Below are 22,772 nucleotides of genomic sequence, written 5' to 3' on the forward strand. Positions count from 1 at the left end.
AAAGGGATTGGAGAATGCAAGGTGGTGACAGAGGAGAACGTAGCTAGGCAGCATCAGATGGTGGTCTGTAGGATGACTTTGGAGACCAAGAAGAGGAAGCGAGTGAAGACACAGCCGAAGATCAAATGGTGGAAGTTGAAAAAGGAAGACTGTTGTGTGGAGTTCAGGCAGGAGTTAAGACAGGCACTGGGTGGTAGTGAAAAGTTGCCAGATGGCTGGACAACCACTGCAGAAATAGTGAGGGAGACAGCTAGGAAGGTACTTGGTGTGTCATCAGGACAGAGGAAGGAAGACAAGGAGACTTGGTGGTGGAATGAGGAAGTACAGCAAATTATACAGAGGAAAAGGTTGGCAAAGAAGAAGTGGGATAGTAAGAGAGATGAAGAAAGTAGACAGGAGTACAAGGAGATGCAACGTAAAGCAAAGCGAGAGGTGGCAAAGGAAAAGGCGTATGGTGAGTTGTATGACAGATTAGACACTAAGGAAGGAGAAAAGGACTTGTACCAATTGGCTAGACAGAGGGACCAAGCTGCAAAGGATGTGCAGCAAGTTAGGGCGATCAAGGATAGAGATGGAAATGTGCTGACAAGCGAGGAGAGTGTGCTAAGAAGGTGGAAGGAATACTTTGAGGGGCTGATGAATGAAGAAAATGAGAGAGAGAGAAGGTTGGATGATGTAGGGATAGTGAATCAGGAAGTTCAGCGGATTAGCAAGGAGGAAGTGAGGGCAGCTATGAAGAGGATGAAGAGTGGAAAGGCAGTTGGTCCTGATGACATACCTGTGGAGGCATGGAGATGTTTAGGAGAGATGGCAGTGGAGTTTTTAACTAGATTGTTTAACACAATCCTGGAAAGTGAGAGGATGCCTGAGGAGTGGAGAAGAAGCATACTGGTGCCGATTTTCAAGAACAAGGGCGATGTGCAGAACTGTAACAACTACAGAGGTATAAAGTTGATCAGCCACAGCATTAAGATTTGGGAAAGAGTAATAGAAGCTAGGTTAAGAGGAGAGGTGATGATCAGCGAGCAGCAGTATGGGTTCATGCCACGAAAGAGCACCACAGATGCGATGTTTGCGTTGAGAATGTTGATTGAGAAGTATAGAGAAGGCCAGAAAGAGTTGCATTGTGTCTTTGTAGATTTAGAGAAAGCTTATGACAGAGTGCCGAGAGAGGAGGTGTGGTATTGTATGAGGAAGTCAGGAGTTGCAGAGAAGTATGTAGGAGTGGTGCAGGATACGTATGAGGGAAGTGTGACAATGGTGAGGTGTGCGGTTGGAATGACAGATGGGTTCAAGGTGGAGGTCGGATTACATCAAGGATCGGCTCTGAGCCCTTTCTTGTTTGCAATGGTGATGGACAGGTTGACGGACAAGATCAGGCAGGAGTCTCCATGGACAATGATGTTCGCGGATGACATTGTGATCTGTAGCGAGAGTAAGGTGCAGGTTGAGGAGAGCCTGGAGAGGTGGAGGTATGCACTGGAGAGAAGAGGAATGAAAGTCAGTAGGAGCAAGATGGAATACCTATGCGTGAATGAGAGAGAGGACAGTGGAAGGGTCAGGATGCAAGGAGTGGAGGTGACAAAGGCATTTGAGTTTAAATACTTGGGGTCAACTGTCCAAAGTAACGGGGAGTGCAGTAGAGAGGTGAAAAAGAGAGTGCAGGCAGGTTGGAGTGGGTGGAGAAGTGTGTCAGGAGTGATTTGCGACAGAAGGGTATCAGCAAGAGTTAAAGGGAAAGTTTACAAGATGGTTGTGAGACCAGCTATGTTATATGGTTTGGAGACAGTGGCACTGATGAAAAGACAGGAGGCGGAGCTGGAGGTGGCAGAGTTCAAGATGCTAAGATTTTCACTGGGAGTAACGAAGAAGGACAGGATTAGGAACGATTATATTAGAGGGACCGCTCAGGTTGGACAGTTTGGAGACAAAGCAAGAGAGGCAAGATTGAGATGGCTTGGACATGTGTGGAGGAGAGATGCTGAGTATATTGGGAGAAGGATGCTGAATATGGAGCTGCCAGGGAAGAGGAGAAGAGGAAGGCCAAAGAGGAGGTTTATGGATGTGGTGAGGGAAGACATGCAGGTGGCTGGTGTGACAGAGGAAGACGCAGAAGACCGGAAGAAATGGAAACGGATGATCCGCTGTGGCGACCCCTAACGGGAGCAGCCGAAAGTAGTAGTAGATATATTGTGGGAGTGCAGGAATGAGGAGATGGAGAGATCGAGTCAAGTCAATTTCGTTTACTCGCCACACAAAACAACACCGATACAGCACAATCTCTCATGGCAACCAGCTAACCGCTAGGCTGCTGAAAACATGGATCCACCCTGGAAACTCCAAGCAGTGCCTACGTCAGCACTCTGAATGTCTGCCTTTAAGGAGCAGCAGCCCCTGGTGACTCTACCCTCAATTGTATATCGCCTCTATATATATATATATATATGCATTACATTATTTGCTACATGTTCAAAAAGGAGTAGGAGGAAGTATACATTTATTTTTCCTACCCCTTATCACCTACTCTTAAGTTAATTCAGCTACTATACATTACAAAAAAAATATATATATATATATAACAAAAAATATGACAATTCCTACCAGAGTAGGAGTAAACAAGTTTTTGAGGTACACATTTCAGTTTTCCAATGATTAAGACATGTACTTTGAATGTAAATAAGATGCCAAGGAGCATTAAAAAAAAAGTATCAAACTAGAGCTTGCTTATCAAAAAAAAATTTCTGAGGGAGGATCCCCCTACAGAAGTCCAGGCTAAGCCCCGAATGTCCTCACATCCTGGACACGCCCCTGTTTATTGGCTACCGGCTGTAGACACACAAAAACATTTTTTTAAAATTTAAATCTGCTTTGCAATTACAAATAAGCCATTCTTTATTACCCCCATTAGATGATATACATATGATGACCTTTATTAGATGTTATATTTTAACTGTCTGCTCTTTCAGCTGTGCTCCAGCCCCACTCTATTAGATGATATATGTTATCTTGTTATATTTTAAATGTATGCTTTTCAACAGTGCCCTGGCCCTTAAAGTCCTTGCTTCTATTCAAAATGAGCCCGTCTCCCCCATTGGTTGTAATGATTTTGAAGTTATTTTTTAAATGTTTCCTGTCCTCCCATTGGTTGCTGTGCACTGTAAATAGGGTCATGGTGTAGGGCAGTGCTGTATTTATTGGCTGTGATTGTTCTTTGTTGTTTAACCACCTTGGCAGCTGATGACTGCATGGCGCATGACACAGGCTTGTTCTGCTATGAAGTAAAGTTTATTCCTACATCTATCTTATATATATGTGTGTGTGTGTGTGTCTCCCCGCCTGCCACCCAATGACTGCTGGGATAGGCTCCAGCATCCCCGCGACCCTGAGAGCAGAAGCGGTTTGGATAATGGATGGATGGATGGAAAGTCTCATCTTATCTCATCAGCCGCTTCTCCGTGGTCAGGTCGTGGTGGCAGCAAGCTAAGTAGGGCACTCAAGACAAATCCCAAGGCGTTCCCAGTCCAGATTAGACATGTAGTCCCTCCAGCGAGTTCAGGGTCTACCCCAGGGTCTCCTCCCAGTTGGATGTGCCTGGAAAACCTCCAAAGGAAGGCACCCAGGAGGCATCCTAATCAGATGCCCGAACCACCTCAACTGGCTCCTTTCGACGCGAAGGAGCAGCAGCTCTACTCTTGATCTCCCTCCAAATGTATGGGAAATGACCAAAAAACAAATAAATAAATTATTTATATATATATAAAACAACCCAGACATCACTTGGTGTCACCTGAAGGAAAATTCAAGTAAAAAACACGGGAGATAAGACTTTAATGGTTAACACAACTCTTCATCATCCCTATAGCTCTTGAAAATCAGTCCTTTGTACTTCTTGAACTGTGGAATGTCTGTACTTTGTTTGAGTTCCATGCTCAAATTATTCCACAATTTTATCCCACAGATTGAAATGCCCATACTCTTGAAAGTTGTTCAAATGCATAATTTCTTGAAGTTTAATTTCCCTCTCAAATTATATTCCCCTTCACTGGGAATATTTTTTGTCTCTGTAGTATATTTTTTCTTGCTTTGAACATTATTTGTGCTGTGTTAAATTCTACGAAATCCCTGAACTTCAAGCCATTTGACTTTAACATTGCTTGTTGGGGTGTTCACGATATCTTACATTATTAACTATCCTTATGGCTCTTTTTTGTAAGCACACATAATGGTTGTAGGTTGTTTTTTTTTTTTTAGGTGTTACCCCATACCTCAACACAGTAGGTCAGATATGGTAAAATAAATGAAGAATACAAGAGTGGGCAATGATTTATGATCCAGAATGTGACTTGCTTTTCTCATGACTGCAATGCTCCTTGCCACCTTTTCACACATATGTTATGTGAGGTTTCCAGCAGATTTTATGGTCAAGTATCACACCTTGAAATTTTTCTTAAACTCGTTCTAGTTGGATATTGTCTATCACCGCTTTTACTTTGGTATTTAGTGTGAATGCCGGGCATTCACACTATTGCTTTGCAGTTCTTTATTTATTTTTCTTCTGCCCATTTTTTGACACTTTGTAGCTCCTTCATACTTTTAGTTACTGAAACCATTCTACTATAAAAATGTTCAACTTATTAAGGACATCATTGCTCCCCTTTCAGATTTTTCATACCTTTTGAACTTTTTGAAATATTCAACTTTTTTCAGCCATTTTTTGAATGGGAGTCAATGGGGGACTTTTGCAACCTTTCCACCTCTTTTACTCCTTCATACTTTTAGCCACTGAAACCATTCAGGTATCAAAATGTTCATCTCTTTAAGCCCATTAAGGGTCACATTTCGGTTTTTTTTTTCTTTTTTCTTACTACTGCTACTTTTGGCTGCTCCCATTAGGGGTCGCCACAGCGGATCATCCGTTTCCAGCTCTTCCTGTCCTCTGCATCTTCCTCTGTCACACCAGCCACCTGCATATCCTCCCTCACCACATCCATAAACCCCCTCTTTAGCCTTCCTTTCTTCTTCCCTGGCAGCTCCATATTCAGCATCCTTCTCCCAATATACCCAGCATCTCTCCTCCACACATGTCCAACCCATCTCAGTCTTGCCTCTCTTGCTTTGTCTCCAAACCGTCCAACCTGAGCGGTCCCTCTAATATACTCGTTCCTAATCCTGTCCTTCATCACTCCCAATGAAAATCTTAGCGTCTTCAACTCTGCCACCTCCAGCTTCACCTCCTGTCTTTTCATCAGTACCATGGTCTCCAAACCATATAACATAGCTGGTCTCACAACTATCTTGTTAACCTTCCTTTTAACTCTTACTGGTACCCATCCATCCATCCATTATCCAAACTGCTTATCCTGCTCTCAGGGTCGTGGAGATGCTGGAGCCTATCCCAGCAGTCATTGGGCATCAGGCGGGTAGACACCCTGGACAGGCCACCAGTCCATCACAAGGCCCTTGCTGGTAACCTTTTGTCACAAATCACTACCGACACTCTTCTCTACCCACTCCACCCTGCCTGCACTCTCTTCTTCACCTCTCTTCTTCACTCCCCATTACTTTGGACAGTTGACCTGAAGTATTTAAACTCATCCACCTTCATCACCTCTACCCCTTGCATCCTCACCATTCCACTGTCCTCCCTTGCAAAAAGGGGGGGGAAAAAGAAAACAAATAGGCACATTACGTCAGCATATATTTTCAGATTTATCAAAAAACAAAATACAGGCCATATCAACAAAAATACCACTTTCTCCATTTCCATCTTTGCAAATGAAGAAAAACACTTGCCCAGGTCTGTACAACTCACACTTGTCCCAACACATACTAATCATATTAATGAGGGCGAAAGGGCAAAACTGACAGCTGTTCAATATTATGAAATGCCATGTCATGTGGGACAGAATCAGGGTCAGGGAGTTGAATTGAAACAAGTGCACATTTCAACAAACTCAGGGGCACTTTCTGTCTAAGTTAAATTGCTCACTGTTACCAATGATACTGTGGTTGATGGATTTTGTGCTCACTGAAAATAATTTTAAACCAACACTGTCAAATGAGCAAAGTCGCACTGTACAGAAAAATCTCATGTAATATACATTAACCCTCAGCAAACGTATTCATGTTCGTTTAACAACCCTTAAGGAAGTACATACAGGTGGGCCAATTTTTCAAAACCATCATGTTGTCAATTTACTTTTGCAATTGGTTCAAGGGGTGACTACTTCAAAACTACATCTGTAATCAATGGGCCCTGCTAAGTGACAAGCCTGAAAAACTATCACCGCAAAGCTAGACAATGGCATACAAAGTCTTCCATACCAGTCCAGAGAAATCTTTATGTAAGGTCCATATTACAATTTGTGGAGATAACTCATCATCCTGTGTCTCCTGAGGTTTAGAAAGGAGACTAAATGCAGGTTTGGATAATCCTGCAAAGAAACAAGGTCCAACTGCAGCCCATTGACCAGTCCTCCTTTATGAACGACCCTTCATCTTCTTGCGTACAGACTTGCCTGGGCGCTTCTGAGTGAGGGAAAAGTTAAAACAATGGTCAGTATTCGGTTTTCGCCCACATGATAAAACTCAATCTCTTACCTAAAAGTTCAACTTACATCAAAACCACAGAATTCAATGTTGGAAGTGTGTTAGCCGCATATGTGTGAGTAACTTACATTCTGTTTTGCTCCTTTGCCTTTCTTCCCTCCTTTGCCTTTCCCATGGGCCACCTTGGCACGAAACCCTGAAACGTCATTGTGGCTCTCCTTGGTGTTCCACTTGGTCCCACTTTTCTTACCACCAAAGCCAAACTTCTGATCCTTGTATTTTCTCTTAGCATTAGGGCTGTATATGGCAGTTTAATCCAGAGTTAGGGAAAATACAACAGCATTTAAACAATGATGATGATATTAAAAAGTAATATCACAAAGCAAAGCAGAATAATTATGAAAGCGGATTAAGAGACCTTACCCCTTCTTGTTCATCCCTTTCTTCGGTGCCTGACCAGATCCTTTAGCATTTTTCTGGTCTCCATCCAAGAAATCCAGCTTGTCTGTCATCCCTAGAAGTGGCAATGATCATAATTATAAACCTGAAACATATCTCAAGTACACTCCAGTAAAAGGTTGTGAACAAGGGAGCATGTAAATTTTTTTTTAAAAAAACCCTCTAAAATACAGTTTACACATCAAGTGTAAGTAGCCGTTATAATATTCCACTTTGAGCAAGTCCAACTACCCCAGTACCACGTTTGTGAGGCAAGCCTGTACACAGAAAATGTTTGATCAGGTCCAAATAAGGCTGCTTTGCTGCCTACTGCCACTTTTCCAAATTGGTAGCTATAAATGTATGCCTGAGGTAACGTCAAAGATGTGAGATCTGAACATTCAAAAAAAGGTCCATTCTGATACTAACATAACTGCCACTGAGTCAAACACAGTAAAAACTGTTAGAACCAACCTTTCTGGTACTTCTTCACAGCCGTCATCATGGCCTTCTTCTCTTTCTGTCTCCTCTGGATAACCTCTACTTGGACCTGGTACACAGTGAATTTTGATTTGCATAAATTACACATGTAAAATTAATATTAGTCTGTGCTTCTCTGCCTTCATGTATTTTTCTTCCAAACTCCATATATCAAGGGGATTCTCTGCAAGTAGGGGCCCAGTAAAACATCTAATTGGTTATATATGCACAAGGACTATTAGAAAGTTGTTAACCTAATATGATAATGAGAGACGTGGGTAAGAGTGAAATTTGATGGAGTTGCTGGTCTGGAGTTAGTTTTTCACTAATATTTTGATATTGTATTCAGGAGTAGAGAAGCAGATCTGCAAATCTGCACATAAGGGAAGCTTTGTCCCAGGGGTTAGAAGATATTTTTTTATAAAAGAGGACCATGTTGGGAACACTCACGCAATTGGTTTGAAGGGCAACAACCACCTGGGTGATTTTGCTTCCCTTTCTCTAATTCTTCCCTGCCATTCAACAATAAATATTATAGAATAAAATAGGAAATACCATAGAAGTAACCTGAAAGAAATGAGGTACCAACCTTTTTGCCAAACTTCCTCTGTTCTCGCAGTTTTTTGGCCTTTTCTATCTTCTCCATTACCGTCTGTTTCTTAATCAGTTTTTGCCTGATCTGGACAAAGTGACAAAAAAGTAATTTCACATATAAAACTGTTAATAATAAAAGGTCACAAAAACACACATCCACCCAAGCAACCATGTTTTCAATAGATTGCAGATTAGGTGTGAACAGAAATGACAGCTCTGAAAGAACTCCACTATTCACAATACCACAGGCCTTGCAGAATCTGGGTATAACTATGCCAGACACAAAACCCATTTGTACACTACTCTTGTCCAGACACACAGATGACACTCCTCTAAAAGTGGAAATTTTATATATTTATACAATTAGGGTTGGGGTTCAATAGCATTTTATCGAATCTGAATCCAGTATTGAATAAGCGTATTGAACCCAAACCATCGAATCCCATTTCAAACATTTTTGGTAAATTATAGGTGAAGACGTACCCACATGACATCGTCTCCTGTTGAATCCAAAGTATATATTTGATTACCTTTAATACTCTGTGTGATACTCTATGGTTTTATTATGCCATGGCAACTGATGTCAGTTGTAGAAAAAGGTCTGGATTTTGGGCAAAAAATTAAAGAGATTTGTTTAACTCAGAGCTTATTGAATTTGGATATTTCATCAACCCAGAACTGGTTCCAAAACAGAACTGGCTATTGAACCCCAACCCTATTTACAATACTATAATACTTATGTGTCCTAAAATTCCAAAACTCCCAACTGGATAGTTGTTTATTTAACAGGTATACAAAAAGTCAAGTCAGTTTTATTTGTATAAGCCTAAATCATAATTTGTCCCAAAGGGCTAGATTTCTCATGGTGTTTTTCTCCCTGCTAATATACAAACATGTGATAATATTGTGACCCCCTAATCTTTGTGAATCATTCCAGCCACTAGTTAGTAACTGATTTACCAATGTTATTATCATATCTGGTAAAAGCATATCTGTATCATCTTTGCAAGGAAAAAAACAAAGCAAAACAAGCACTTGTAACAAATAAACTGCTTACTTTTTGCATGTGCTGGTCTGACTTGGCCATTTCTGCAAAGTAATCCTCTGGCCTCTTGGTGGCTATGTTGAGCTTTTTTAGGCGAGGCAAAGCCCCCAGAACTGTAGCTTGGGCTTGACTGTAGCTGCAAATTATCAAAGATAATAGGAAGGTGTTGAGTGATCACGTGTGGCTGACGTGCCCTCTGCAGCATCTGACACGTTATGATAAATGAAAAATATTCATGTGAAACCAGGAGCAAACCACTTTCTATGTATCAAACGGCAATAGTAAAGACAAACAGTAACAGTAAAGTGAAGACTGAAGTTGTGATATTATCAGTATAACATTCAAAAGAAATACCAAAGCATAATCTCTTCAGCATACTTGGAAACAACATAATACATATACATGAACGAATATAACACACTTAATGAAAACATCCTTGCAATGAAACTAATAGTGTTTATATCAATTACACTGCTGGGGTCTCGATGTTAACTGAAGATTCATCAGTACCAAACTAGACAATTGGGACTCTAAATACACACCAAATTACAACCACTCACAAATACATCTCCCTCTGGAAATCATCCTCTGCATTGATTTCTCCACTTGTGGCACTGGGTAGCTTCCCCTCAGCTTTGGCAACGATGTCTTCAGCTGGCAGGTTGGTCAGGTCCAGCCTCTCTACCCATGGAAGGGTCTTCCGTAAGTCAGCAAGGCATTGTTTCAAACCCTCCTACATGTTCAAATATTTTGAAAGCAGTGATCAATTAAAATGCAATCTATGTTAACTAATGCTGATGAAAGTATATTGAAATATAATTATTTCCAGGGCTGGACAGTATTTCTACACTGCAGCGTACACATGTGCGATAGTCACACTGCAAGAGGCCAAAGAAGAGCAACATGGATGTGATGAGGGAGGACATGCAGGTGGCTGGCATGGCAGAGGAACATGCAAAGGACAGGAAGAGATGGAAACGGATGATCTGCTGTGGCAACCGCTAACGGGATCAGCCAAAAGTAGTAATAGAATGTACACATGTGCGATGTCACTGCAAAGGATGCAATGTAAAGCAAATTGGGCCCATCAGTCACAAGACAGCTTGATAGAACATTTAAGAGGCCTGTAGTTCTATTTGTGTTATTTAAAAACTCATAAAACTGACGTACAGCTGTTGTAACTGTCACGTTAATTCTCTCAAGTGATTTGCGGCCATTAGCCTAATGTAATATTGTAGAGAACATATGAAGCTTCCTGTATTCTCCAGAATCCCTCCTAGATCCCATCCTTTGACTTTCACAGACCAGCTCCCTTCTTAAGGGGTAAGCAACGCGTTTAATACGCTGTGCTGATCATGAACCATCCTCGATTGACGAGTATTGATTGAATACAAAGATTATATGTTGCGTCATCCGGAATACTGAACAGCTGCTTTATGCCCTCCTTAAAAATCACACCAAATCATTGCTGGAGTGACGGACTTCAAATTGAGCTATTCAATTTGAAACCAGCATAACTGGTAGACTTGTGTAACTCATATTAATCGCAATGTCATTTCCCCAATACTGTTCAGCCCTAATTACTTCCCATACTAAGAACAGTAAACTCACCACATTGTTGATGAATTGTTGTGGTTCAACGTCCACGACGTTCAACCCAGGTTTCAGTATCCCTTTCGCGAAGGCTTCTTGAAGCTAAGTACAAAACAAGTCAATACTGAATATTCACTCAAACTATTCCCTTGTTTAACACATATACGATTACTGCCGGGAGTTTGAAACTCAAAGGTCGTTAGCTGGCTTTGCTTTCGTTAACTCGTCAACAGCACGCCGACTGGTTAGCATTGGCAAATGTTAGCGCTTACCTCTTCGTCTGATAATTCACTATCTTCCTCCTCTGACTCGTATGCCATCTGTGCCTCCTCTTCTGCGACCTCCACAGTCATGTTACTAACGATCGTAAAGTCCGGCTGTATGGCCTTGATGCATTAGAGATCACGAAATGTGAGCGCCCGTCTGGCGTCGGGTATTCACATGGGTGTTTCACGTGGGAAGGAAGGGGTAAACGTTTCACCAATAATGTCCTCCGGTGAAACAACGCGAAGGAAACAAAGGTTCCCCCCCCCCAAAAAACACTATAGCGTTAATATTGATGTCATTAACCTCGCAGAAGTTTTAACAGGATTTAAATTCAGTCTTTGCATATAAGTAATAACTATCATTGGAAAACCTAGTAACACGTTTTTTTCCCAATGGAATTCCCGGTTTTCCATGAAGGAAAAAAAAAGCCTTTCCGTAGTGTGAGAGAACGATGCAAATTATTTCCTCTGATGAAGAGGCCAGGATTTAACGTTGTACCAATTCAGCAAGTATAGAACAAGCATTTAAAAATAAATTTTCATTGACAAATCTACTACAATATTATATTTTCTGACACATATGGCAAAATATATATTCCAGTTAATGACGAAAGACTTTGTGACCATCTCCTAAAATTTTGATACAGCATAAGATAAAGAATGCTACATCAAATAATTTACATCATATCATGGCAAAATTAGTAACTCTATGTTGTCTGTTATGCTGTAAAGAAATAAAAGCAATCGCCATTGAAACCATCTTTATTTGGGTTTTGCTTATGTACTGAAATAACAAAAAAGTCATTGTGATGCTTGCCTTCTCTTGCTCTCTATCATTTTTTTTAAATGTGTATGCCACCAGTTGCCATACCTGATATCAGTCTTACAAGACTTTTTTTTCTTTTTACAACCACGAGGGACACCAATCTTAAAATATGATGCCATATGGCCCAAATTGGGCAGTGGTAGGCAAATGTGAGCTTGTCATTGCAGTCACTGGTTCATATGCCAGCTACAGGAATATCTGGGTGATCGTTCCCCTTGTCAGTAACCAACTGAATGTGAGGAAGAAAAGAAGAAAGGTCCAAGGCACTCCTCTGGCAAAAAGTTTAAGGGCGTTTATTCAGATAGCTATGTTACGGTGAAATTCTAAAAAAAGTTACTACCCACGCGTAGCGACACAAACAGCTGTCTTCAGGGTGCAACCCTCAGCACACAGTTTCCTCTTTAGTGGATACAAAATGATTTGCAAACACCTGGAGCAGAATGCTAATGAACTCATAGGTGACAGGTGCAAGGTATGACCACTAGATGGCTATACAAAATGCATAGAAGGAAGAAAAAAATGAGAAAATAAAAAACTGATGTACAGGCAAGACAGAAAATAATAATACCCATCTAGAGCAACGTAGACACCAGACCACAGGCATCAGAACAACTACAAAAAAGGAGTGAAATCAATTCATTCATTTACCAAATACAGGCCACAACATAACCAGGACTAAATACATTTGTAGTAGTTCTGGTGCCTGTGGTCTGGTGCCTGTTGTTATTGTTTCTCTCATGTTGTCTGTCCACCAATTTTTTCTATTGTGTTCTCATTTTTTGTCTTCCTTCTATACTTTTTGTACGTCATCTAGTAGTCACAGTTTGTATTTGTCACCTGTGATTTCATTGGCTTTCTATTCCGGGTGTTTGCAATTATTTTGTATCTACTAAAGGGGAAAGTGTGTGCTGAGGGTTACACCCTGAAAGGGTTGTACGTGCCGCTACACGTGGGTAGTAACCCAGCTACTATTTTAACATGCACAAGTATTGTCTCTGTTTTTAAGAATTTCACCATGAAATAACCATCTGAATAAAGGCTTTTTTTTCTTTTCTTTTTTTAGTCAGAAGAGTGCCTTGGACCATTCTTCATTTTTAACTTTTGTGCTCCCTACCAAAGAGCACCGTCATCTCACTTGTTGAACACTCCGGACCTTTTCTTTCTGAATGTGAAGAAGCTTGGTGCAGAAAAAGGTGTTCCAAGTTCAGTAGTGAAGTAATACTTGGGGTAGTATTGGTCGAGGATCAATGACCACACCAGGTTATAGAACTCAGGTTTAATCGTGGCTCAGTAGGCAGACGTAATAACCATACATGGTAGTGGTGTAACCATAATAACAGTCCGGGTAGTACATAACACCTAGTGTAGTTCCAGTGGATATACATGGCGTTATATCACTACATCCCCCCTGTTTAGTTTTCAATTTTTACAGTATCAAAATACTCCAGAACATTCCAATGTGGTACAATCATTGATCAGCATTGTACAGTCATTACACAGAGGTTGCCTTCTCTTTTTTTTTTTAGACAACACTCAGAATTGTCCATCTCAAAAAACAATAAACATATTCAGAGCCCTCCTTTTGTGTGTGATTGTCTCTACTAATAGTCCTTGTAGTGAGCTGGTTTGGAAACAGCTCTTCCATATCTTGTGCGTACTGTCTTGTGTGTTTCACAGGTTTGGCTGGAAGAAGTTCCAGCTGCATGAGTGTCCCGTTGAGGTTCTGTGAAGCGGGTTCTTGAGCTCCTCAGTGCATGGGGGTGGTGAATTTCCTGCAGGCGGCTCCTGCCACGTCTGAGTTTGTTCCCATTTGATGTTTGCACAATGTAGCTCCTTGGCTCATCGCACTTTTGTACGACGGTGGTTGGATACCAAGTCCCTTTTTCCTTGTTTAGGACAGATACGTGCTGTCCGGGACCGAGTGGAGGTAGTTCTCTGCCGCTGCTGCGGTCATGATGTTCCTTCATGTTTGCTGTTCTCTGCTCCAGGTGGAGTCGGTTTTCCTCCTTGCCTGGGTCCCCTCGACTCGGCAGCAGGGTGGTGACTGGCCTTCCGAAGATCAGTTCTGCTGGTGATGGTAGTTTACTGTCGATGGGTGTTGCTCTGACCTGTTTCTCGGGAGAGAAGTTTATCATTGCAACAGTGAGCATCTCTGGATCCTCGACTTCTGCCTCTATTCCGTCAATGCGCTCGTCCAGCTCGACGTTGCTGTTGTTCTCAGGGTTGGGTAGTCGGCTGAGTGTGTCTGCCAGGACCATCTGGTTTCCTGGTCTATACGTGACCTCGTAGTTGTATCCTTGTGTTTTTATCAGCATTCGCTGAAGCCGTGGCGGGGCAGCATGCAGTGGCTTTGTGCATATGGTAACGAGGGGTTTGTGGTCTGTAACTACAATGAATGACTTCCCATACAGGTAGGTATGGTATCGCTGCATTCCATAGACTATTGCCAGCATTTCTCGCTCTATGTTGCTGTACCTGGATTGGCAGTCGTCCAGTGTCTTTGAGCCAAAAGCTATGGGTATCTTCTTCTGCACTAATGCCACGCCCAGTCCTTTCTGTGATGCATCAACCTCAAGTGTCAGAGGTGTGCTTGGATCATAGTACTTCAGGCAGTCATGTTCGTTGATAACTGATTTCAGGTCCTCAAAGCTCTTTTGGTGGTCAGTGTCCCATGTCCAAGGCATGTCACTTTTCAGCAGCACCCTCAGTGTGTGTGCTTTGTCTGCGAACTTTGGGATGTAGGGTGACAGGTAGGTCAGCATCCCCAAGAATCTGCTCAGTTCATCTTTGTTCTGGGGTGTCGGCATTTTCTGGATGTCCCTGATTTTGGCTGGGTCAGGTTTGATACCTTTGTCTGTGTACAGGTTGCCAAAGAATGAGATGCTTGTCTGTTTGATTGTGCACTTGTCACTGTTGAACACAATACCTGTCTTGGCTGCTCTCTCCATCAGGTTGGTCAGGTTCCTGTCATGCTCCTCTTCGCTTGCTCCGTAGACTACGATATCATCGGCTATGCTGACGACACCGTTGAGCCCCTCCAGGATTTGGTCCATCTTTGCCTGGAAGAGATCTTGAGAGACACTGAGACCAAATGGCAAACGTTTCCAGCAGTATCTACCAAATGGAGTTCGGAATGTGGTTAGCAGTTGTGAGTCTTCCTCCAGGTGTATTGACCAATATCCAGCTTTTGCGTCAAGTTTGCTGAATATTTTTGCATTTGCAAACTTCGGGTTCAGTTCCTCCACAGTAGGAATCTTGTGTGGGCATCTCCTAAGGCTGGCATTAAGCTTTTGGGGGTCTAAGCATATGCGAAGGGAACCGTCTTTCTTTGTGCTGTATGCCAGACTCGAGCACCAGTCTGTGTGCTGTTCTACTTTTCTTAACACATCTTGTTCGACTAGGTTATTCAGTTCATCTTTCAGTTTGTCTTTGATGTGAATGCTGCACTTACGTAGTGGGTCTATGAATGGTTCAGCATCCTTTTTCAGGAAGAGCTTGGCCTTTCCACTGAAGTTGCCAATTTTGTCAAACTGGTCTGGGTATGCTCTCTTTAGGTCTGCACTGTTAGATATGGTCATTTTGGGTTTTGTCTGTCTTGTGTTGACTTTTTCTGGTTTGCATGTCCTTTCTCGGTCACTGCATCTACATTGACAGTCACTAGGTTTAACATTTCACATGTTGGCAGCCCAACTATGGCTGGCCCTGCTACGTCTACAACATAGAACTTTGCATTGATCCATTTGGATTCTTTGTACTGGCATGGAATGTCAATGGTGCCTAGGCAGGGGATGGCGTGACCACTGTATGCAGATAGCCTCCTGTTGGTTTTTTTCAGTCGTTTCTGGGTGCATGCATTTTCACCGTACATCTGCTTGAAGGTACGCAATGGGAGTGTGTTGCCTGACGCACCTGTGTCTATCTTCAGACGTAGTGTGTATCCACGACCAGGTAGGTCAGGTGGTGTTACCTTCAGGACTGTGTATGCCTCCTCTCTGGCCGGCTTGCTGTCTATGCTATGCATGCACTTTTCACTGATAGTTATGGAGTGGAACTGTTTCTGGTAAGTACTTTCGTTCTCACTGTCTGTTTCACTGCTACTCTCTACAGCATGTATGCGAGTCCTGCTCTGTTGCTTTTTGTCTATATAGGTTTTGCGCTTGTGCTGTTTGTCTTGTGGTGTGTGGGACTTACTTCCCCCGCTCCTGCTCTGGCTGGAGTGTTCCTGGCGCTCTCGTTTGGCCTTCCTGCAGCACCGCTCCCAGTGACCTTTTGCACCACACGCATTGCATTCATCATCATATGCAGGACATCGATGTGGTTTGTGGCTTCTCCCACAGTTACAAAATATACGGTCCCTGTCCACAGCGTGGATTCTCTCATTGTGTGACAGGCTAAGTTTGTCTAACTGTTCATTGCCTGCTGTCAGGGCTTCATATTTTCGTCCCTCGGCCAGAACCTCTGCTAAGGAATATCCTTTTGGTTTGCTGTATAGATCATTCCTCAGGGCATCATGGGGAGTGCTCGCAATAATAAGCTCAATCATACGCTCGTTAAGCTCTTCGTCTGAAAACTGACATTTCTGTGCTAGTGTTCTGGCTCTGGTCACAAAATCATCAATATTCTCATCTGGTTTCTGTCTGTGTTGCATCAGTTGCAGTCTATGGATTCTGAAATTTACGTTCAACTTTAGCTGTTTTTCAAAGAAGTCCCATAGTTTGGCAGGCTTTTTCTTTTCATCATCAGTGAGACCACTGGCGTTCAGTCTTTTTAATCCTTCATCTCCGATTCCACGACATATTTTCCTAGCTTGTTTAGCTGCGCCATTTATTTCTTCATCTTCTAAATACAGAGTCATTTTCTGTTTATACAGTGAAATTGCCTCACCCAGGTCCGGGTCTGACCAATTCGTCGTCGGTAGATGCGATGCCATGACGTCTCCTGTTACTAGCTAGCTAGTTAGCTTTGCGGCTACCTCAACTCCGGCGCACTCTTGCTTGAATGATGACAGAAATTATCCACGGACAATTTTATCAGTCTATCTTCATTCTTCATAGAGAGTAACCGCTGCCACCATGAAGTAATACTTGGGGTAGTATTGGTCGAGGATCAATGACCACACCGGGTTATAGAACTCAGGTTTAATCGTGGCTCAGTAGGCAGACGTAATAACCATACATGGTAGTGGTGTAACCATAATGACAGTCCAGGTAGTACATAACACCTAGTGTAGTTCCAGTGGATATACATGGCGTTATATCACTACAAGTAGATCCTCCCTTGGATTGGTAGAATGTTGGTCACTTTGCCCTTTATTCAATTTTGGGGGTGAAATGACTTCATTGACCCGTATACATGTACTGAGCGGTGGGGATGCTCCTGTCCAGGTGTTTGTGTCCATAGTCTTTCCCTATGCAGCCCAAGTTCCTGGTCGGCATATCACCTTCTCCAGACTGGACTCTGCACTATGTAAGAGAAAGAAAGGGTCATGGCCATAGAAAACACCATTGTGGTCCAAAACCCCGTCGATTAGGTTGGGAAAAGAAAAATGGCGAGCAGTGAGGAGGCTTTGTAGCTTTTCCCTGTCCTTTGCACTTGTTTTTGTACCATAACTTAATCTTAGCTTTAGTTGCATCACATACCAACAAAAAATGATCTCCTTTTCAGTACTTTACATCATGTTGTTGCATTGAGCAGCAGTTTGTGATTATGTAATGTCTATACATTGGAGGCTAGCTAAAGAAGCTCTTCCTCGGTTGCAGGGTTAAAGGTAGCCTTAGCATTCTCAGAGGGCTTTGCATGCTCGGCACAGGGACAGGCTGTCAGTTTGACAGGATGGAGGACAAGGAAAACTATGAGATGAACAGGGAGATCAAGGTGTGTGTTTTCTGATTTGCTTTGTGCTGTGTGTGTGTGTGTGTGTGTGTGAGACAAAGAGAGAGTGTGTGGATTCTGTATGTGTCATTGTATGTGTGTGTCTGTATGTGTCTGTATGTGTATCCATGCATGTCTGTGCTGGTTTGACAATGGACAAGGATAGCTGCAGCAGTACTATGGAGAGAGAGAGAGAGAGAGAGAGAGAGAGAGAGAGAGAGAGAGAGAGAGAGAGAGAGAGAGAGAGAGAGAGAGAGAGAGAGAGAGAGAGAGAGAGAGAGAGAGAGAGAGAGAGAGAGAGAGAGAGAGAGAGAGAGTGTATTTAGGTGTGTGGTCGGCTGGTTTCGATAAGGCCAAAGTCAAGGGCAGAAGCAGAAGAAAGAAAAAAACCCAGACATATCAAGGTCTGTGTTGCTCTATATTTTTGTCTGTGTGTGTCAGTGCGTGTGTGTGTGTTGTGCGGTCCTGCATATCTCTGTGCCTGTCTGTGGCGTGTATGTTTGATAGAACAAGAGTCTGGCTGCACTTCTACCTTATAATATTGGACAACTATATTTTCCACAATCATTGTTCTTGGTTTTATGTTTGTGTTTATTTATTTGCACGCATGCACATGCATATACTACATATATACATACACTACCGTTCAAAAGTTTGGGATCACCCAAACAATTTTGTGTTTTCCATGAAAAGTCACACTTATTCACCACCATATGTTGTGAAATGAATAGAAAATAGAGTCAAGACATTGACAAGGTTAGAAATAATGATTTGTATTTGAAATAAGATTTTTTTTACATCAAACTTTGCTTTCGTCAAAGAATCCTCCATTTGCAGCAATTACAGCATTGCAGACCTTTGGCATTCTAGCTGTTAATTTGTTGAGGTAATCTGGAGAAATTGCACCCCACGCTTCCAGAAGCAGCTCCCACAAGTTGGATTGGTTGGATGGGCACTTCTTTGAGCAGATTGAGTTTCTGGAGCATCACATTTGTGGGGTCAATTAAACGCTCAAAATGGCCAGAAAAAGAGAACTTTCATCTGAAACTCGACAGTCTATTCTTGTTCTTAGAAATGAAGGCTATTCCATGCGAGAAATTGCTAAGAAATTGAAGATTTCCTACACCGGTGTGTACTACTCCCTTCAGAGGACAGCACAAACAGGCTCTAACCAGAGTAGAAAAAGAAGTGGGAGGCCGCGTTGCACAACTGAGCAAGAAGATAAGTACATTAGAGTCTCTAGTTTGAGAAACAGACGCCTCACAGGTCCCCAACTGGCATCTTCATTAAATAGTACCTGTTAGAGCCTGTTTGTGCTGTCCTCTGAAGGGAGTAGTACACACCGGTGTAGGAAATCTTCAATTTCTTAGCAATTTCTCGCATGGAATAGCCTTCATTTCTAAGAACAAGAATAGACTGTCGAGTTTCAGATGAAAGTTCTCTTTTTCTGGCCATTTTGAGCGTTTAATTGACCCCACAAATGTGATGCTCCAGAAACTCAATCTGCTCAAAGAAGTGCCCATCCAACCAATCCAACTTGTGGGAGCTGCTTCTGGAAGCGTGGGGTGCAATTTCTCCAGATTACCTCAACAAATTAACAGCTAGAATGCCAAAGGTCTGCAATGCTGTAATTGCTGCAAATGGAGGATTCTTTGACGAAAGCAAAGTTTGATGTAAAAAAAATCTTATTTCAAATACAAATCATTATTTCTAACCTTGTCAATGTCTTGACTCTATTTTCTATTCATTTCACAACATATGGTGGTGAATAAGTGTGACTTTTCATGGAAAACACGAAATTGTTTGGGTGATCCCAAACTTTTGAACGGTAGTGTATATAATACACATTACAGTATATGTGAGTGTTGCCCCTCTATGCAAATATACTATGTATGTGTAAGCATTCATATATTTGAGTGAATGTATAAATTTGCCTAAATCTGTATATGTGTGTGTTAATATGAATGTGCTTATCTGCCCTCAGTGACCGTGTCAACGTATTTGTCTACAAAGGCATATGTGTTCCCATACATTCTTGCATCTCTAAATAAGTATAAAAGACACAATAAGTTCTACAGTATCTTGTTCAGATTCCCCAAGACCACTGGAGTGAGAACCCCAACCACGCTGGAAGGCTGCGGGTAACCTCCCTGGTCATCAGCCCCAAAGAGGAAAACGTTCTCTGCAGCGGCAGACAGCTCGGCAATATCATCCTGTCCTCTGCAGAGATGAGCACAGTCATTACTGCTAATTACCCTCACATCATAATAATTTGCACTATTTTCTGAAGACACGGATGATCCGCTGTGGCGACCCCTAACGATAGCAGCCGAAAGTAGTAGTAGTAGTTCTGAAGACACAATCAGAATCAAGTTTATTGGCCATGTAGGTTTGCACATACAGGGAATTTAACTCTGGTTTCATGGCTCTCTGTGTACTTAACACAGAATGACAACACAACAATCTTCAGATATATCCAAAAGGATTGACGATATACAGGTGAAATAAGAGGTGATGAAGTGCAATGGTGCAGAGAATATATCAGAGATGCTGAAATAAAATTTAGCAGGTTACTTGCATACATGCCTGAGGTAGAGGGACATGACACAGTGTACCAGTACATGTACAATGTACAGTATATACAAAATGGTTGGATTTATTTGACAATGTTAAGCATTCATTTGAATGACAGCCAGCAGAAAGAAATTGTTTTTATATCTGGTTGTTTTGGTGTACAGTACTCTGTAGCGCCTACCAGAGGGGAGGAGTTGGAATAGGTTGTGACCAGGGTGTGATGGGTCTGCAGTCAATCAATCAATCCAGTTGCATTTTATATAGCGCTTTTCTAGTAGCTGCAACAGCCACTCAAAACGCTTTACAATTAATTCAAACACACACACTGATGGCATGGAAGTGTCAGAAATGCTGGTTCTCTGTGACTGAAAGAGGCATGCTACATCCTATCACCAGGTCTGTTAGAATGGCATTTGTTATCGGCTTCAGTGATGTTGCCTGCCCGTTTCCTGAGTCTGGAGGTGTGTAAGTCCTGAATGGAGGGTAGGTTGGCACCAATGATCTTCTCTACAGACTTAACTGTCATTGTAGTCTGTCCCTGTCCTGTTTGGGGGTCAATCCAAACCAGACAGTGATGGATGTGCAGAGGACAGACTGGGTTATTGCAGTGTAGAACTGAATCAACAGTTCCTGAGGCAGGTTTAACTTCCTGAGCTGGTGGAGATAAGTACATCCTCCATTGGACCTTTTTGATGCCCACCTTAGGTGGTGGAGATTGTGGAGCCCAGAAATCTTCACTAGCTGCCTCCTGTCTGTTAGCAAGTTTTTAATCCACCGGAAGATGATGGCTGGTACAGTAAGCCGGGTGAGTTTGGAGTGGAGGATATTTGGGATGATGGTGTTGAACGCTGAGTTGAAGTCCACAAACGGGACCCTTGCGTATGTCCCTGGGGAGTCGAGGTGTTGTAAGATGAAGTGCAATTCCATGTTGACGGCATCTTCCACTGACCTGTTTACTCGGTAGGCAAACTGCGGGGGGTCAAGCAGGGGGCCTGTGATTTCCTTTAGGTGGGCCAGCACCAGTCTCTTGAAGGATTTCATGACCGCAAACGTTAGGGCAATGGGCCTGTGGTCATTTAATCCTGTGACACGGGGATTCTTGGGGATGATAGTGGAACAGGAGGGGACTTCACACAGCTCCAGTGATCTGTTGAAGATCAGTGTGAAAATGGAGGCCAGCTGGTCAGCACAGACTTTCAGACAGGAGGGGGACATGCCATACGGGCCCAGTGCCTTCCTGGTCTTCTGTCTCTGAAAGAGCTGGTGCATGTCCTCAACACAGATCCTGAGTGTGGTTAGGGGGTCAGTGGGGAGGGGAGAAGGGCTGGCAGGGAGTACAGTTGGTTGTGTGTTGTGGCTGGAGAGGGTGAGGGTGTGAAATTTTGCTTATCAAACCTGCAGTAAAACCCATTTAGATCATCAGCCAGTTGATGGTTCCCTGCAGTGTGTGGGGGTGGTCTCCTGTAGTTGGTAATGTCTTTCAAACCTCTCCAGACTGATGCTGGGTCGTTGGCAGAAAAACTGATTTTTTTTTCCAGAGAAGCACCTTCTTGCCCCTCTGATCTTCTTTGTGAGGGTATTTCTGGCTTGGTTGTACTGGGTCCTATCACCACTCCTGTAGGCTTCCTCTTTGGCCTGACAAAGCTGCCTGAGTTTTGCTGTGAACCAGGACTTACTGTTGTTGAAGGTACAGAAAGTTGGTGGGTACACACATGTCCTCACAAAAGCTGATGTAAGATGTCACAGTGTCAGTAAGTTTGTCCAGGTCTGCAGATGCAGTCTCAAAAACACTCCAATCAATGCAGTCAAGGCAGGCCTGGAGCTCCAGTTTTAACTCATTGGTCCATTTCCTCATAGTTTTAACCATAGGCTTTACAGGTTTTAGTTTCTGCCTGTAAATTGGGATAAGATGAATCAGACAGTGATCAGAGAGTCCCAGGGTTGTGCAGGGGACAGAGTGATAGATGTCCTTTAATATTAAGTTGCAATCATCCAGGGTGTTTTTGTCCTTGGTGGGACATTTAACATGCTGTCTGTATTGTAGTGACCATGGAAGAGGGTCGCTAGACTGATGACCGCTATGTGCTGGGGAAGCGCAAGGGATTATGGGATTGTTATGTTCATGTTCAGATCATTGTTTTATTAATGTTGTGCTCATGTTTTGATTATTGTTGTGTTGTTGTTTGGATGTTTGACTCAGACTGGGTAGATAACCCTTTTACGGACTGACTGACTGTAGGACCATGACTGATACTTTTATGTTCAGTAGTGACCTCATTACGGGAAGCCATCGTTCAGCCACCGTTGGGGAGGGGCAAAATGAGCACTCCTAGGGCCAGGTGGTGTATGGGTCACAAGAGCTGCTGTTAAAACCGAATCCTTACTAGTCCATGGGCCAGAGCCCAAAATTTCCTATTTCGGTACACTCAAGGTGGCAAAACTTACTTATAATTTTTGAAAAGATCCATGTCTGTAGATGATATTTTGGTATGATAACCATTCCTGAGTGGCAGCTGTATCACAGTTATCAGCTCAT

The 22,772-nt window shown here is 42.6% G+C and overlaps 1 protein-coding gene across 1 annotated transcript; it reads right to left on the minus strand.

The window, feature by feature from the left end:
• Window positions 1-5,690: 5,690 nt before the first annotated feature.
• LOC130133347 (probable rRNA-processing protein EBP2) lies at window positions 5,691-11,158 on the minus strand. Its single transcript, XM_056301983.1, has 9 exons — window positions 10,972-11,158; window positions 10,718-10,801; window positions 9,667-9,839; window positions 9,119-9,242; window positions 8,057-8,146; window positions 7,462-7,537; window positions 6,973-7,063; window positions 6,678-6,846; window positions 5,691-6,528 (listed from the first exon to the last, which is right to left on the minus strand). Exons 1-9 carry the CDS (start codon window positions 11,050-11,052, stop codon window positions 6,481-6,483), a joined length of 936 nt encoding a protein of 311 aa, XP_056157958.1. The 5' UTR covers window positions 11,053-11,158; the 3' UTR covers window positions 5,691-6,480.
• Between the last annotated feature and the right edge of the window lie 11,614 nt (window positions 11,159-22,772).

The sequence above is a fragment of the Lampris incognitus genome, unplaced genomic scaffold, assembly GCF_029633865.1.
Source record: "Lampris incognitus isolate fLamInc1 unplaced genomic scaffold, fLamInc1.hap2 scaffold_278, whole genome shotgun sequence".
Taxonomy (NCBI): Eukaryota; Metazoa; Chordata; class Actinopteri; order Lampriformes; family Lampridae; genus Lampris; species Lampris incognitus.